This window comes from Apteryx mantelli, chromosome 21 (genome assembly GCF_036417845.1).
Source record: "Apteryx mantelli isolate bAptMan1 chromosome 21, bAptMan1.hap1, whole genome shotgun sequence".
Classification (NCBI taxonomy): Eukaryota; Metazoa; Chordata; class Aves; order Apterygiformes; family Apterygidae; genus Apteryx; species Apteryx mantelli.
The window spans coordinates 6,949,904-6,966,081 of record NC_089998.1 but is presented as its reverse complement, the minus strand read 5'-3'; the positions used below and the strand labels follow the sequence as shown (position 1 = coordinate 6,966,081).

Genomic DNA, 16,178 nt, shown 5'->3' with positions numbered 1-16,178 from the left:
TGGCTAAAAATATTTTGTGTGTGTTCTGGGGATTTGTATTTCAACAGCTGTTATGCGGTGATATGAGAGACTGAGTAAAGATGTCTTATAACCCCTGCCTGACAGCATATAGAATTTGCTCTTTGAATGTTGTGCAAATAATAAATGTCGGTTGTCAACACAATTACTTACTTTGTTTTCTTTTTGGAAACACAGTGATGAGTCACAAGGCCAAGGTCAACTGCTGATACAAACAGTTAAGCTGGCTTTCTCAGTCACCAATAATGTCATCCGGTTGAAACCCCCCTCTAGTGTGGTGTCTCCATTAGAACAGGCACTTACTCAGCATGGTACGTATTTCTCCCTGGGGGCAGCTTACTAAGCTGTGCTTTTCTGTTATATGCAGTTAATGAGAATGCGTTTCTTTACAAACATATTTGAGATTTGAAGGTTCCAAAAAGTGCTCTCTGGTGATGGGTGAAGGCCCTTTCTCCCTTCTCTGAGGCATTTTTCTCCTCTAGGACTGCTTCTGAAGTATTAAACAAACATGGCTTGGTTTTGCTGCTTTGTAATGAGATGGGTGTGAAGCATATAGTAAATCAGTTGCCATTAGAACCTCTGACTGGGCCCATGCCTTATTCTTTTGGAAGATTGAGCTAATTTTCACCTTCCACTATTGAAATCATTGGTAAATAATTACATCTTATTACAGGTTCTTCTGTTTGATTTTAATTGTGTTTTCTGCAGGTGCTCATGGAAACAATCTTATTGCGGTCTTGGCCAAATATATCTACCACAAACACGACCCAGCACTTCCACGCCTGGCCATCCAATTGCTCAAACGACTGGCTACGGTATGACAAAACTTACTTAAGCGCTCCTTTGCTTTTCCCTTTTTGACTGATTCCAGCGCTGAAAGTCTTTCAGGATAATTTCTTCAGGCTTATTTGTGTCAGAGTACGTAATGCAAATCTGTTGAAGGCTGCATGAACTGAAACCTTTCCAGTTTTGCCACGCTCCTTGTGAAATAAGGGAGAGAGCAGAATCGCCAAAGAGGAAATTTTGGATCGGTTGGCAAGTTTCTTCCTGCTTAATGAAAATAACCTATTTTTGAGTTCCCTCACTTCTATTTCTAGATTCAGTATAAAATATTACAGAGTTTCAATTTAAAATGCAAATCACCTTTGTAATAGAGGGAAGCAGCATTCTGTAGAGGTTGGTTATCCATGTTTCTGACATTTCTTTCCTTTTGCAGGTTGCTCCCATGTCGGTTTATGCCTGCCTTGGTAGTGATGCTGCTGCCATCCGTGATGCCTTCCTGACCCGCCTGCAGAGCAAGATTGAGGACATGCGTATTAAAGTCATGATCCTGGAATTCCTCACGGTTGCAGTGGAGACACAGCCTGGGCTCATTGAACTGTTCCTGAACTTGGAAGTGAAGGATGGCAATGATGGGTCAAAGGTACAATAGCAGATACATGCCCAGGGCCTTACTCGTTTTTTTATCATAAATTAGTCCAAAATACATTTATAGCAGTCTCATGGCATCAGTCTCTAAATTCTGACAGGCAACCTGATATGCCTAATGTAAAGGTAAATGCAGCATGTGCTTACAGTTGATGGATGTGCTGCTATCCCAGCTTCACCTTTCCTTACAACCAGAGAGAAGCTTTTCCCAAGGTCTCAAAGCAGATACTGAATTAGCATACGAATGGCTAAAATGGGTCAGACCGAAGATCCCTCTGGCCCATTTTCCTGACTCTGACAATGGACAGTCAATGGAAGAGCTGAAGACTGAGATACATGGACAGTATCAGTTTTCCAGAATACTCTGTCTCAAGTGTTTTGCAGTTCAATGTCTTCTTGGGGTGGGACTTTTAGAAGGCACTTGGTCTTGTTGAGTCCCAACATAGCTCAAAGACAGGAAAATTAAAAATGAGATACCTACCATGTGGAAATAGTTATTTATTTCTCTCCTCAGTGTTACACATTCTTTGTAGTCATTTATATTATACATATATGTGTACAAAAAGTATGCCTGCACCACACACTAAGGGTTTACTTGCTTGTGTATTGTTTAAATAGAATTGAGCAACATTCTGCCTTAGGAGGTGCCTATATAGCAGTTCTGTGGAGAAGTAACTTCTCTTGTTTCCTTTTGCTTTAGGAATTCAGCTTAGGGGAGTGGAGTTGCCTCCAAGTTGTCTTAGAGCTGATAGACTCCAAACAACAGGAGAGGTACTGGTGCCCTCCCCTCTTGCATCGGGCTGCCATTGCCTTCCTGCATGCCCTGTGGCAGGACCGCCGAGATAGCGCCATGTTAGTTCTGAGGACCAAGTGAGTTGTTTTTCTACAGTGCACTTTGCTGCCTTTTTTTTTTTTCCCCCTACCACTTTTTTCTTAGTTCGTCAGGCTTTTCAGAAAAATCACATCATAGTCCTTGTGTGTCCTAGTAAGGGCGTGCAACATGTAGGCTTCGTGCTTGACCCCTATGGTAGTCTCTTGAGAAAGGAAGTGAGAAGCCTGTATGCGTATATTCAGAAGTGAATATATTTCATTCACTTTCTTTTACACAGAGCTACGTGAGCTTGTGTTTAACTAAAGCATATTTTCTGTGAAGTCTGGAACTGTCAAGATACTGTTAGGCATGTGGCATGGGAGAGAGAGCTGATATTACTTCTGTATCTATCTTTTAGGCCAAAGTTTTGGGAAAATTTAACCAATCCTCTCTTTGGGACACTTCCTCCCCCTTCAGAAACATCAGAGGTGAGTTGCATCTGAAAAAAATGAAGGTAGTTTTGTGCTTCTCAGAATGGATTTCTAAGTGTTGTGTGTGGCTCTTCCTTCTGTTTGCAGCTTTCTGAAAAGAGATATGATCAATTGGTTTAAACACAGGCAGGAGTTGAGGCATATGCTTTCTGGTGTTGCAGAGGTTGGCTGTACAGCCATGGACTAATTTTTGAAATCTTCTGCTCTTTGTTGACATATGAAACAAAGATAATGTGACCCTAGCATCTGTGATAAGACTTGCTCTTTGCAAGGAGCTAATATACTAAGTATGCTGTGTATAGCATATCCATACTATATTTTGTGTGCTTTTTGGCAAAAGAAACTCTCTTTTGCTTTTCTAGACGTAGCTCAGGCTGACTAGTAGCACACAAGAATCCATTAGGTTTTTGTTGCCTCTCCTTTCTGGGGGAATTTCCCTCTTCGTTATGAAGGTCCTGGGCTCAGATTCAGTTCCAGCGCGGGTTTGAACAGACCATGTGTTCCCTATTGTCACCAGTCCCTGGTCAAATGACATAACGTTATTACTATCGTGGGAGAAAAACCTCCTGGAAAACTGGAGTATTAGTCGCCTCAAGTGGATGGGTAGGGATAAATTAGAGTTCCAGTCACCCTGCAGAGTAAGATGCTCAGATCTTGCTTTTATTTTGTTTATAGCTCAGTGTCTTGGACACTTGTGCCTTAATCATGAAAATCATCTGCCTGGAGATCTACTATGTTGTCAAGTAAGTCTTTGATAGTCTCTCCTTCATCCCAGTTGTTTTTAATTATTTAAACTGTGTGTGTTAAATATTGAGAGACCGTGCAGGCTTTGAGGGCGTTGATATGGTACACATGATTCTGTGGTAACATGGGAGGAACAGTGATTTATAAACAGATTGTAAACATGCATTTGAACTGCCATTTAATATACTGAAAAGTCAGGATTAACTAAAACTTCTGCTTAAAAAAAGAAATCATACATTTTCTTCAGGGTTCATCTTTTTCCTTCACATTTGATGCAAAAAGTGGGATTCCCTGTACAGGTCTAATATGTGGAATAACCTTCACTTGCAAGCTGTGTCCTTGGCTTTCCTGCCTGCATCTCAGAAGGAGTATATTTTCTGACCAAAGAATAAATGAAGATAACTTCTCCTCTTGATTTGGTCAGGGGCTCACTGGATCAGTCCCTGAAAGACACGCTGAAGAATTTCTCCACCAAAAAGCGCTTTGCTTATTGGTCAGAATATGTGAAGTTACTGGCATATCATGTGGCAGAGACGGAGGGGAGCAGCTGTGCCTCCATGACAGAATACCAGATGCTGATCTCAGCCTGGCGGATGCTCCTGATTATTTCTACTAGCCACGTAAGAGCTACTTAGTACTTTTTTCCTCCTAACTTTCAGGATAACCTGAAATTAACATTTTGAATAATGTAATGTCAACTTCTCGGGGCCAGATAAATATGGCATAATGAAGAAACCACTGTTTTTTTCAGTTATTTTATATGTATGCTTACAACACAAGTTGGCACGAGCCTTGTGCAAGAGAACAGTTAGAGTAGGTGGTGTTTTGCTGTTTGATCAAAATGAGCATATTGTCTGTCTGAGCAGAGGAGGGAAGTAGTAAACAATCTTTATAGCGATTCTAAGTAATTCTGTGATCCCAAGGAGATTTTGCTGAGTCGAGTGAGATAAGGATACAGCATGAGGGAAATTAGTCATTGTCAACTTTTTGTCAAATGTTAATATAATGCTTCTGTGATTTCTACAAAGCTGTATCATTCAACAAATATAAAATTTGGTGAATTCTTTAAGTAACAAATTAAAACAGTGGACTGATATTACACTGGAAAAAAAGTTGCATTGTTTGTTATATTTGTTTAAGCTCATCTCTGATGTTTTTGCATCTTAGGCAGATATAATGCATCTGACTGATTCTGCAGTCCATCAGCAATTGTTTCTGGATGTGCTAAATGGGACCAAGGTTTTGGTAGGTGCTAGTACTTCTTAGTTCTTAAATTTCCCAATCATCAATTGCTCATCTCCTTTGTACTAAGAGGAGTTTCATTTCTGCGGCTGCTTGCCATCAGAGGTTTTTTAAATTTTGTGAAATCAAGCCGAATCAAAGTCTCTCTCCCTGAATTCCTGGGCTTCGTATAAGTCTTTATTTTTTTTGTTTCATTCTCATCATCACTGGGCGACCCTGCAGAGGGTCCTGACTAGGGATCCCACGATGCTGCTACTTGTTGAAAAACAAACCTGGTCATTTGGTGGTGGTGTCTGGGGTGTAGAGTCTTACCTGTGACTATCGCAACTATAACTCTTGGGGTATCTCTTCTTAGCTTCTGGTTCCCATGTCAGTGTCCTGTCTGCAGCTGGGGTCCATGCTATGCACTCTTCTTCTGATCCTGCTCAAACAGTGGAAGAGGTAGGTATTTTGTATGGATTGTTATTAGTCACAGCTAAGTATAAAAACTTGGGAGATTGTGTTCAAGTGTTTTGCTCTAGTGAGATTCCCTTAGTGATTTGTGGAGGAAACTGATGCCTTATTAGGGGATTCTCTTTTGGGGTGGCAATATTGATACTTTGTTGCTGAAATCTCTTGTCAAACAATATATTTATGGTTTGACTTCCTGCTTCCAAGTGTATCAAAGAAACTTTTGTGATAGTCCTGCATTCTCGCTCTATTGTGGAATGTCTTTAATGAGATCCAGGTGATGACTTCAAGTTTACCTGGACAAACTGCTTTTATTTGTGTGGCTCATACAACCTATGATCCACACAGTTCAGTCAAGCCAATATATTTATTGAGGGATCTTGTCTAATCTGAAGAGCTCTCCCTTTTTATTGTCAGCGAGTTGGGTTCTGTGGATAAAATCATAAACTCCTTGACGCAGATTCTGGAGGGAGTACTACAGGCAGATCAGCAGATGATGGAGAAGACCAAAGCCAAAGTGTTCTCATCTCTCATCACTGTCTTGCAAATGAAGGAGATGAAAGGTGAGGTGGTGTGGGAGTATCAAGAGCAGGGCTGTCACAGCTGAATACACTCTTATTACTAGCGTTTCCAAGATAAGAATGTGTGGTGTTAGTTGTAGTGCAGGATGCACTTACTTGTTTTAGCTAGTTTCAGAAGGAGATGAGCTTTTGTCATTCCCAATATGTGTATATCTTTCCCTTCTCCTGTCTTTCCTCAGCAATGATCCGTTTGATAGAGAAGGAGATAGAGATCTCAGAGCTGTTTAAGTTCCTACATGTTTGTGAAAATAGCTCAGCAGGTATGGGAGAGGCACCCTAGTAATGTCATCTCACAGAGCTGAGTGTAGAGCTTTTTAGATTCTGATATGAATTACTTGTGAGACATAACGAGTGATCCAAACATAGGAAAATCTTGTGGGAATACATTTCATTACAAACCAGAGAAACCAGTCTGGTTGTGACTCCTGTCACTGTTGGGACATTTTACATTACAGTAGTACTTAAAGACTATCACTGGAATCTGGACTAGGTGCTGTGCAACACAAATATAAAGGCAGTTGTAGTGCTGAGAGGTATATCAGCTTACCTTTCTGTGTAGTCCTTATCCTACTGCTTGGGTTCTGCAAGACCATCTCTTTTGGAAAATAATTCAAATAAAAAGTTGAAAGTTTTAAATCTATGAATATTTTTGTTTGCTAATGAATTTGAGTCTGCAGTAATAGTGGGAAAAGGAGGTGCAATTTATAATAATGTTTTTGATGAGAATTTAGTATTATAAGGACTCTCAGAACATAGACTACACCCATGACCCTGTACCAGCAATCTGGAGAAATATGTAGGAAATGTTGCAGTGAGCAGTTACGGAATAATCTTCCCATAATAGTGTTTGGTTTGTGCTCTGAAATGTCATGGGTTTATACGACTTCTTAGGGAAACTACATGTTCTTATGGTGTCTTATTATGTCCTCCTAAGCTTAATCATCTAACTTAGTCACAGTTTCTTGCATTCTGTTTTCTAAGTTTTGAAATGAAAACGGAAAAAATACTAGTTCTAAGAAATGTGGCCCCAGTGATGTTATCAGTTAAACTGGAAACCTAAGTACAAGGATTGTGTTAACTGTTTTCTATTCTGTCTCTGTCACAGTGAATGAGATCCCACAGTACTCCCAGCTGGTGCTCAGTGTGTGTGAAACACTCCAAGATGAGGTCATTGCACTCTTTGATCAGACTCGGAACAGCCTGACCTCTGGAGATGCTGCAGATGATAAGGACAGCATGGAAACAGATGACGCCTCCCGAGTTAAACACAAGGACCAACGAGACGGGGTAAAGGACCTGTTCATCTGCTTTATCACCATGTTTCTTTTCTCTAAAAAAAGTTCTATGTATGTTTGGAACAATTCTGCCTTACAACCTGCTACCTGCAAAGGGAGCTTTGGGAGTTTCTGCCTCAGAATTACTTCGTGTCTTTTTGGCCTGTGTCAGCTTGGGAAGTCAGCTGTTGCTGCTTCTCTTTCAGATCCGTCCTAAGAAGCTGTCACAATTGCTAATACAGTCATGAAGTATGCAGAGTATGATGTGAGGAATACCAGATGCCCTAACTGATGACTCTTGAGAATGATTGCACTTTAGATTGTGTTAGTAAATGCTTTCAAGATTTTTTTTTTTTCCCTTGGTATACGTGAAAAACCTATACCTTGTTCTCCTTCTTTCCTTGTCACTCTAGGTATGTGTTCTGGGTCTGCATCTGGCAAAAGAACTCTGTGAAGTTGATGAAGATGGAGACTACTGGCTACAGATTACTAGGAAAGTCCCTGTGCTTCCTACTATCTTTGCTGCCTTGGAGATCAGCTTGAGAGTTAAACAAAACCTTCACTTCACAGAGGCCTCATTACATTTACTGCTGACCTTAGCAAGGACACAACAGGTGAGAGATGCAAAGAAATGAGAGCATATTGCTATGCGTTTTAAATATGAGCCATACATCTCATTATATTGTCTGCAATGCAGCTGAATGATAATTTGTGGATAAAAGATTTCTTTAGAGGCTGGCAAGCAGTAGGTTTTGTGTGGATGTCTGCCTAGTTTTCCTTGTTCTTCCTGATAATGGAATGTCTCGGATGGAAGAACTGAGCCAGCCAGAGCAGACCTGTAATTTAGAGTGAACATTTTTGCTGAATATATTCTTCTGCAATGCAAATTAAACCCCCTAGCTAAAACAGCACTGAGTGTTGGAACCTGCTTTCTCATTAGTTGCAGTAAAGCATTACTTATCTATTGCAAATTCAACTTTGTGTAGGATTTCAGGAGAAAGCAAGGTCCTTTCAAAGCCAGACCTTTTTGAAGATTAGATATATACCAAACCAGGTGATATGGAAATGGATTCATGGTACAGCTATGCAGATTAGTGTTTGCAGTAAGAACAGTGTTGCTTTTCTTGACACTGAATTTCTGAGCAGCGTATAAGAGGTGTGTGTGGATGAAAGTTCTCTAAAAGAAGGGTGGCAATGCAGAGGACAGAAATACTTAATGCAAGAGGAGTCTCTTTGGTCTGAGAGAGGAAGGACATGCAGATTTTAACAGTAATTTGTTCTGTGTCTTGTAGGGGGCAGCAGCGGTGGCTGGAGCTGGTGTCACACAGAGCGTCTGCCTGCCCCTCTTGAGTGTGTACCAGCTTAGCACTAATGGAGCCATTCAGGTGGGTGCTGCTGCTTCTGGGTGGGAACGCGCTAGGAGAGCTCTGCCCTGCCCTGCCTTACTGGCTGTAGTTGGAGAGGAGCCTACAGGGCCTGGGAGGGCAGCATCCACCCCTAGAGCCTGGGCGCTTCCAAAATGTTTTGAAGGGTTTGTGGCTTGTGCCATGCTGAGCAACAGTGTAAATAAGTCATTTGTTTTGGTTTTATATCTGGTCTGTTCAGACATCTGCTTCATCTCGAAAATCTCTGGATGCCCCCTCTTGGCCTGGGGTCTATCGTCTCTCCATGTCACTGATGGAGCGTCTTCTTAAGACACTTAGATACAACTTCCTGACAGAAGCCCTGGACTTTGTGGGTGTCCATCAAGAGAGGATTCTTCAGGTATGTCATGTACTTCCTCTGAGATGGTTCACTTGGCTTTTGTGTTACAATAGCTGTGGAAACATGTCAGAAACTATAGAAATGTTGAAAAGACACAGCTCCTGTCTCAGAAAGCTTTACTGTACAAATAATTAAATAGTGGCAGAAGGAGAATAGCATACAAGCCGGGCAGTCAGGCAGGGATAACTGTTAAGATAGTTGTTAGAGCATGTACACTCAACATTTGTACATCCTTTTTACTCTCGGGGTTATAACTTTGCTACAGCTGTTTGATACACCTACTCAACACAGTAACAAAAGGGAAGGTTTGCTGAGAACTGAGTTTGTGACCATCTGCTCTGAAAAAAAGTGAGAGCTGTTCTTAGAAATGGTCTCAGTTCAGACGTGCTCAGGTAATGAAAATGCTGTGGTCAGGGTTCAGTCACTGTGCAGGTGGGCAGGCGCTCATGTCCTGCAAAACTGAAATCCGTGTATCAGCTGAATTGTGTCAGTGCGGATTTGGTGAAGAATCCTGTATGCGAGTAGGTGCTGTATGCAAGCCTGCTCCATAAGCAAATAGCTGTCTTCTCATATGGCAGCACGCCTGTGAAATGCACTGACCCTTAACCAAGAATGTAGTGCGCCAGGAGTCTGGAACCCGTGTGCTGTGCAGCTGCTTTCATTTTGTCAAAATGCATTTTCTGTGCTGAAGGCCAGATTCATGCACCTTCAGCTTTTGCTTCTAGGAAGGGGAAGGGGCTTTTTGTGCTTTAACTGCCATTGTCCTGATGTACTTCTTTCTCCTCCTCCAGTGCCTGAATGCAGTACGGACAGTGCAGAGCTTGGCCTGCCTGGAAGAGGCTGATCACACCGTTGGCTTCATTCTCCAGCTCTCAAATTTCACGAAAGAATGGCATTTTCATCTACCACAGCTTATGAGGGATACGCAGGTAGGAATCAGGATACTGCTCTGGGTAATATATTGCCTTGGAGTGCAGGGAGTTGTGTGTGTTTAAGAGAAAATGGTGCTACCTGGTCTTTTTATTACTGCTCTTTTAATAGGAACTATTGCTGAAGTCCATTTAAATAAGTCTCTTCTGTAGAATGAAGTCCTCTACATTGTCTGAGTTGAGTGAGGAAAGGTGGTTGTTGGGGACAGAGATACGGTTGCTTGGAAATGTAACTTGGGGAATTCAATGTCTTGCTCTCAGTCCTTAGTGCCAGGTGCCTCCAAGAAAATACAGGGGAGCTGAGAGAATGCGTTGATCCTCTAGAATCACGAGGTTCTGTTTAACTGGATTTTCTAGCTTCCCCGAATGGTACTTTGGTTATAATAGTGATATAATCTGGTCTTGTTCGACTGATGCGTGGAATGATTGTGTGAATGTGCGGATGGGATCTGATCTTTTAAGAGATTATTTCTCCCTCACCCTTTATATTTTAGGTGAATCTGTGTTACCTGTGTCAGGCCTGCACCTCCCTCCTGCATAGTCGCAAAATGCTCCAGCACTATTTACAGGTGAGAAGGGGGACCCTAAACCAAACTGAAGTTTTGGGGTGGTGCACACCCATGTTCCCCATCAAAAGGCAAATATACTCAATATCCAGGCTCTGTTCCCAGTGGTGAATGCTGACATTCATCAACTGGGAATTTAATAGTTAGGACTTGCATCTCTCCACAGAAAAAGCTTGCAAAGAATAGTCTAGGCTCTAAAATCTCTAGACTCTGTGGGCTGGTCCTACAGAAGCAGCAGCCATTGCTTGAAGAGAGCTATTATCATTTTAGAGCTGCCTGCTCTGCAGCGAGAAAGCTGCATTGCTGTAGTTCCCTGTGGTGTCATTTCTGATGAGTTCAGACATGTTGTTGACTCGGTGTCCTTGGTTTGATTTAACTTGGTTAAGAGATAATAGCTCTTGGGGAATCCTTAGGTGGGTGTGAGGTGCAGAGGATGCATTGCTTTGAAGTGCCATTTCAGCGTGGCTAAGGCTTGGTGTGCTGGTGAGTGGTTCCTTTCCCAGAATGTGGAGCAATAGCCTCTGCAGCTGCTTCCCTGCAATGCAGTGCCTCCCCTGATGTGCACTAAGCATGAATTCTCATGCTTCTAGCAGGTGAAAAAGTTTAGGTGCCTTACTTCCTCATTCCTTTTGCTAGTAACATTTTTTCCTAAAAGGGTTGGCTTTCGTACAAAGCAGTGATGTCTGTATTTAAGTCTCTTTTCTTTCTTCCTTTCTCTGCAGACAAAAAATGGTGACTCCCTTCCATCAAGTGTGACTCCACGAGTGCAGCGTAACCCCCAAGCCTCCTCCAAACATCCCAGCCCTGAGTCGGAGGCAGCAGAGCAGAAGGCGCTGCTTACGGTGCAGTACAGCCTCTTGAAAATCCTCAGCAAATCTCTTGCTGCCCTGCGTCATTTTACCCCTGATGTCTGCCAGATCCTCCTTGACCAGGTAGAGAAAGAGGAGAGGCACTGCTCTCTGAAGGGGGGAGTTTCCAGCATCCCAAATGATGCTCTGGGTCTATGAAGTGTTTGAGAGAGTGACCCTGCTTTTACCTCCGTCTGCTGTTCTGCACAAAGCAGGAAGGCAGGGCATAAGGAATCCCCTTAGGAATCAGGCGCTGCTCAGCGTGAAGGGAAGGCTTGGCTGAGCTTTCGTGTGCTCTGTTCAGCACAACATTGCGTACTGGCACAGGCTAATAACCCAGCTAGATTTGTATCCTCAGCATGTCACTCTTCAGAAAAGGCATCCTTCTTTTCCCCTCCGCTTGTGAGCAGAGCAGTCGGTCTGCTTGTGCAGTACTGTCCAGAGTACTCTCTGCTGCTCCATCGGTGTACTTGAGATTTGGGAACTGACCTCAGTGCTTCAAGTTCTCCATACAAAAAGTGTGATATAAGGACAGCGTATTCGTATCACTGTGACAATAGCATACTCGTGGCCTCTGGAGTCACCCACTCTTCTTTTTTTCCCCCCACAGTCACTGGACCTTGCTGAGTACAACTTGCTCTTCGTTTTGAGTTTCACCACACCAGCCTTTGATTCAGATGTCGCACCCTCCTTTGGGACCCTCCTCGCCACAGTTAATGTGGCCCTTAACATGTTGGGAGAGGTACTAGTCATTTCTCTGTTTTGGAGAGCACAACAGTTGCAATGATGTCCGAGCATCCATTCAGCTGGTATTTTGAAGAACACGAGTATTTCTTCTTTTCTATCTCCTGTCTCTAATGCCTTTCTTTTTTTCCCCTTTAAGCTGGATAAGAAGAAGGAACCTTTCCCTCAAGCTGCAGGGTTGAATATGCAAGAGGGAACCAAAACCCTCAAGTAAGTTTCCAGCTGCTTTATTTAGTCATGGTTGAGGAGCAGAAACCAGTGCTCCTCGGATCAAAATCAAGATCCAGAGGCATTAGTGGGGTTTCTGAGCTTCTCGCCCTGAGTAAAGCAAAGGAGCTCAGGAAGCCCATCAGAATCTCTCCAAAGCGAGCAGAGATTTTTGGGGAGGATGTTTGAAGCCATCCCATCCTGAGTCAACCACTGAAGACGCAGGTAAAGAGTTAATGTTCATTTACCAGTACATTTAAATCAGACTTCCTTGTTGGCCAACGGGCGTTTCTACTCTGCAGATCATAGCTTTGGATATCTCTGCTTGAGCAGAATCTAAACAGTAACAGTGTTCCCTTGTGTATACTTTGTGTGTGAAGTCTTTCTAAGGGTATGTGACCTTGAAACTGGAATAGTGCTGATGTTTTTGGCTCCTGCTGATTGGTGTTTCTTTGCACAGGTCTCTGCTCATGTTTACAATGGAAAACTGTTTCTACCTACTCATCTCCCAGGCTGTTCGGTACTTGAGGGACCCAGCTGTGCATCCCCGTGACAAGCAGCGGATGAAACAGGAGCTCAGCTCTGAGCTGGTGAGCGGCTTGTTACATCCTTTCTGGCTGCTCGGTGAAAACGTGTCTTGTGGGTGAAGATCATTTGTCTTCAACTGCCCAGTACGGCCCACTCCCCTGCATGAGTCAACAGCCTCAGGTCATCCTGGGCTGCGCCCACTGGTGCCTGTCCCTGTGCCACAGGCGCCTTGTTTGGGGAGGGAGAGGAACATGCGTTCGGAGGACGCTAACTCATTGCCTGCTTCTCATTTCAGAGTACGCTGCTCTCCAGCCTGTCTCGTTACTTCCGCCGCGGTGGCCCCTCTTCACCTGCCAGCGGGGTTCTTCCCTCTCCCCAGGGAAAGTCTGCTTCCAAGCTGGGTCCTGAGGGGCAGGAGCCTTTGTTCCAGCTCGTGCAGGCCTTTGTCAGGCATGTGCAGAGATAGGTCCCATCCTGCCACTGCCTCCCTTTTCAGGACCTGCACCAGAATGATTCATGTCCACCACAGAAGGCATCACCCTTGGCAGAGCTCGTAACAAGGGCTGGGAAAGGGAGGGAGGCCTGACTTGGGCAGTGCTGTAAACTGAGCTGTAACATCAGCAGCAAGATCCCGTTGAACTCTTGCAACCCAGTAGCACAGCGAATGTAAAGAAATCTGAGAGCGGCTCTTCAAACTGATCAGCCCATGTGCACACCCTGCCGGCTCCGTCTGCTAGAGCATCCTGGCTGGGTACAAGCGCTGAACAGTGGAAATCTTTATTTTTATAGCTTGTACTTCAGCTGGGGAAGCTGTGGCTGGACAGAGAGAGGGGACAAACTTTCCTCTGGGCATTAACTCTGCTCTCAATACAAGGTGCAATCTGCCTCTCCCTAGCAGTCAGTTAAGGCACAACCAAGGGATCAGCCAGCAATTCAGAGACCATCTTTCTACTGCTATTTTTGTACTGAATGGTTCAAGGCAAGATGGTGTATGTGTGCTCACGCCTCCCCTCCACCCAGCAGTCTGTGTGTTATGTGTGTTTCTGAAGAGCAAGGCCTCACTCAAAAAGTTTTTAAGTCAAAATTCCATTGCTCCAGTCTTGCAGTTTTTTGTAACTGTGCCCTATTTATACTGATATTAAAACCTTTATAGACAGCAGCTGGATTCATGGTTTTGTATTGGTCATAGCAGCCTGCAGTACCAGTCTCTGCGTCTTTTGTGTAGCAGTTTGGCTTTGTCGATTAAAAACTCAGAGGCTCTTGGGCTAAGTACAAGCTAACAATGCTGCTGAGTTGCGGCTTGTGCGTGACAATCCAGATACTGTTTGAAGTGATTATAATCAAAGGTTGATTCTCTCAGCTTTCCGACACCCACTCCCTTTCTCTTCCTCTCACGTTGGGGAACTTGTAGGAGGTTTTCAGCTGGCATCACTATAAAATGCTCCTCAGGGATGATTTTTCTGCCCACCATGGTGTAGACCATGAACACAGATTACCTTGTGCACAGGACCGTACCCGTTGCAGCGTCAGGGGATGGTGCAGGTTCAAGCTAGAGGGAAGACTTGGAATTCTCTAGCGCAAAGTAGCGTTGTGCTGTTGCATCACACTCAAGCTGATCATCAAACTCTGTAAGGTTCCAAGGTTCAATGGAGGATGGAGATAGTAAGGGAAGGTCAGCTATTATTGTTTAAAATAAAGCCTGATGCGAGCTCTGAAATCTAGACAGGCTTTCTAAGGTAAGAAATCAAATTTCATCGTAGCTGTGAGCTCGTAACCTACCAGTTCTTTCCAAAAGAGACACCTGATTGCTTTCCAGTCAGAACCTTTTAAGTGTAATGGTTTTAAGAGACTAAATTGAAAAAAAAAATGTTGCTTTAGATTATGTTGCATTAAGATTGTCTTTTTTTTTTTTTCTTTTAAGCTTAAGTGATGGGGATATTCTAGCACAATTGTCTGATCTAGTTTTAGTTGCCCTGGAGGCTTCAGAGAGATTTGAACTAGCTGGCTGGAATAAATTGGTCTTGAAGGAAGAGAAGCGTGATTGCCCTCCAAAAGCTCAGGTGAGCTGCTCTTAGGGAGAGGGAGGTTGTGTCAGTCATAAGCCTAATGTTTGGATGTCGGTGCTCAGCAGGTGGCTATGGATAACTGGGGTTACCTGTAACACTTAACCCTTTCTGCCACAGGGGAACCAGGTGTGAACATGGAGATTCAAAGATGAAGGACTGTGCAGAAAAGACAACAAATTGGTGACAAGCAGAATTCAGTACTTCTAATCAAGTTCAGTAGTATCTAGGGCGGTTGTTTGAGAGGTTTTTGTAGTTATTTTTCCCTGTGTCACAGCTTTTGAAGTTAAATGCATCATGCTAGTCACTTTATTTGCGTTCATCAACAAGAATAGATAGAATGAGAATTTAGGGGCAAGTAGTACTTGATTAAATAGAGGGTATAAGGTGAGATTTGATGGTGCTAGGCAGGGGGCCTTAGGTGCCAAACATAAAGCTTCTGCTGCTGTTTGCTGTTTTAGAGTTGCACCTTCACTTCAAGCAGCAGCATTTCACCCCTGAATTGCACCTGTTTCTGTATCTGCCCCTCAGCCACAAGGTGGTGTAAAGCTGCTTTAAGTGAAGAGTGGCTCACCATGAAGCCTTCAAGTAAGCTAAGCAGTTAGAGTGTCATCTTTCTGCAGAGCCAGTTACTTCCATAACTGCGTTAAAAGTAGCACTAGAATGTCCTTGTGCTCCTTCTGCTGCAGAGGGATAGGAGTGCTGCTGCTGGAAAAGACTTTCTTCTTGCTGTGCTGAGGGAAGCCACACTAGTTGCTGCATCATTAAACTGCTGCTGCTAAAGCTGTTCTCCCTTTTGATTTAATGCACCGGGGAGATGCATAACAGCGATGCTACTGGCCTGAGGGAGAGATACATACTAGAGGATGGAAGGGGAAGAGGCAGAAGTAGAGCTATAAAGGGGTAGAACTGTGGTAGCTGTAACCCTGGTCGTTGTAAAACTAATTAAAATAGTAGCATAATTTAACTCCCCATTCCCTTTTGAGTTTGTTAGCTGTAGAAAAAGAGAGAGATAGTGCTATATTACAGAGCATTTTAACAGTTTCTCTTCCCAGGAGTTCCTTCCATCCCTTCTTTCTAAGCTCAGTGCTAGGGACAAGTCTTTAAGTTCGCAACAGATCTAGTTTCCATAACAACAAAAAGGGCTGTTAAATCCAGAGCAGCATTTCCAGTCTCTCAAAGTCATAATGCTGCTCTATTTTTGCTTCAGGTTAAGGAGGAGCTGTTGTTTCTTAGAGTTCATCAATCTGTAGTACAACCAAGATGTATAATTTGGGAAGGGAACTGAAAGACATTAACATGTTTAAGGCATGCTGAGAGTTTCAGCTGGGACAGGAACAATTAGGGAATTTGTTTGCTTTTACCCAACTTCCAAGCCTAGGCCCCCCCTATGGCACAGCTCCCCCGACCTGCATCCCTTTCCCTCCCTGCCAGTGCTGCTTTTCAGTGCAAGCTGCAGTCATGTGGCTGGAAAGTAAGAGCAGCCCTGA

The 16,178-nt window shown here is 43.5% G+C and overlaps 1 protein-coding gene across 2 annotated transcripts in view; it reads left to right on the top strand.

Moving 5' to 3' along the window:
* The window catches only part of NUP188 (nucleoporin 188), a 29,730-nt gene extending 15,951 nt beyond the window's left edge, over window positions 1–13,779 (top strand). For both annotated transcript variants that reach the window (XM_067309066.1, XM_067309067.1), the window contains 21 exons: window positions 196–329; window positions 727–833; window positions 1,235–1,441; window positions 2,147–2,316; window positions 2,676–2,745; window positions 3,424–3,491; window positions 3,917–4,112; window positions 4,660–4,737; window positions 5,090–5,175; window positions 5,602–5,747; window positions 6,871–7,052; window positions 7,453–7,653; window positions 8,332–8,424; window positions 8,645–8,803; window positions 9,595–9,732; window positions 10,227–10,301; window positions 11,021–11,230; window positions 11,757–11,888; window positions 12,030–12,100; window positions 12,558–12,687; window positions 12,921–13,779. In XM_067309066.1, the coding sequence (XP_067165167.1) occupies window positions 196–329; window positions 727–833; window positions 1,235–1,441; window positions 2,147–2,316; window positions 2,676–2,745; window positions 3,424–3,491; window positions 3,917–4,112; window positions 4,660–4,737; window positions 5,090–5,175; window positions 5,602–5,747; window positions 6,871–7,052; window positions 7,453–7,653; window positions 8,332–8,424; window positions 8,645–8,803; window positions 9,595–9,732; window positions 10,227–10,301; window positions 11,021–11,230; window positions 11,757–11,888; window positions 12,030–12,100; window positions 12,558–12,687; window positions 12,921–13,091 (2,824 nt within the window). In that variant the 3' untranslated portion in view covers window positions 13,092–13,779. The remainder of the gene's footprint in view (window positions 1–195; window positions 330–726; window positions 834–1,234; window positions 1,442–2,146; window positions 2,317–2,675; window positions 2,746–3,423; window positions 3,492–3,916; window positions 4,113–4,659; window positions 4,738–5,089; window positions 5,176–5,601; window positions 5,748–6,870; window positions 7,053–7,452; window positions 7,654–8,331; window positions 8,425–8,644; window positions 8,804–9,594; window positions 9,733–10,226; window positions 10,302–11,020; window positions 11,231–11,756; window positions 11,889–12,029; window positions 12,101–12,557; window positions 12,688–12,920) is intronic.
* The last annotated feature ends 2,399 nt before the right edge of the window (window positions 13,780–16,178 follow it).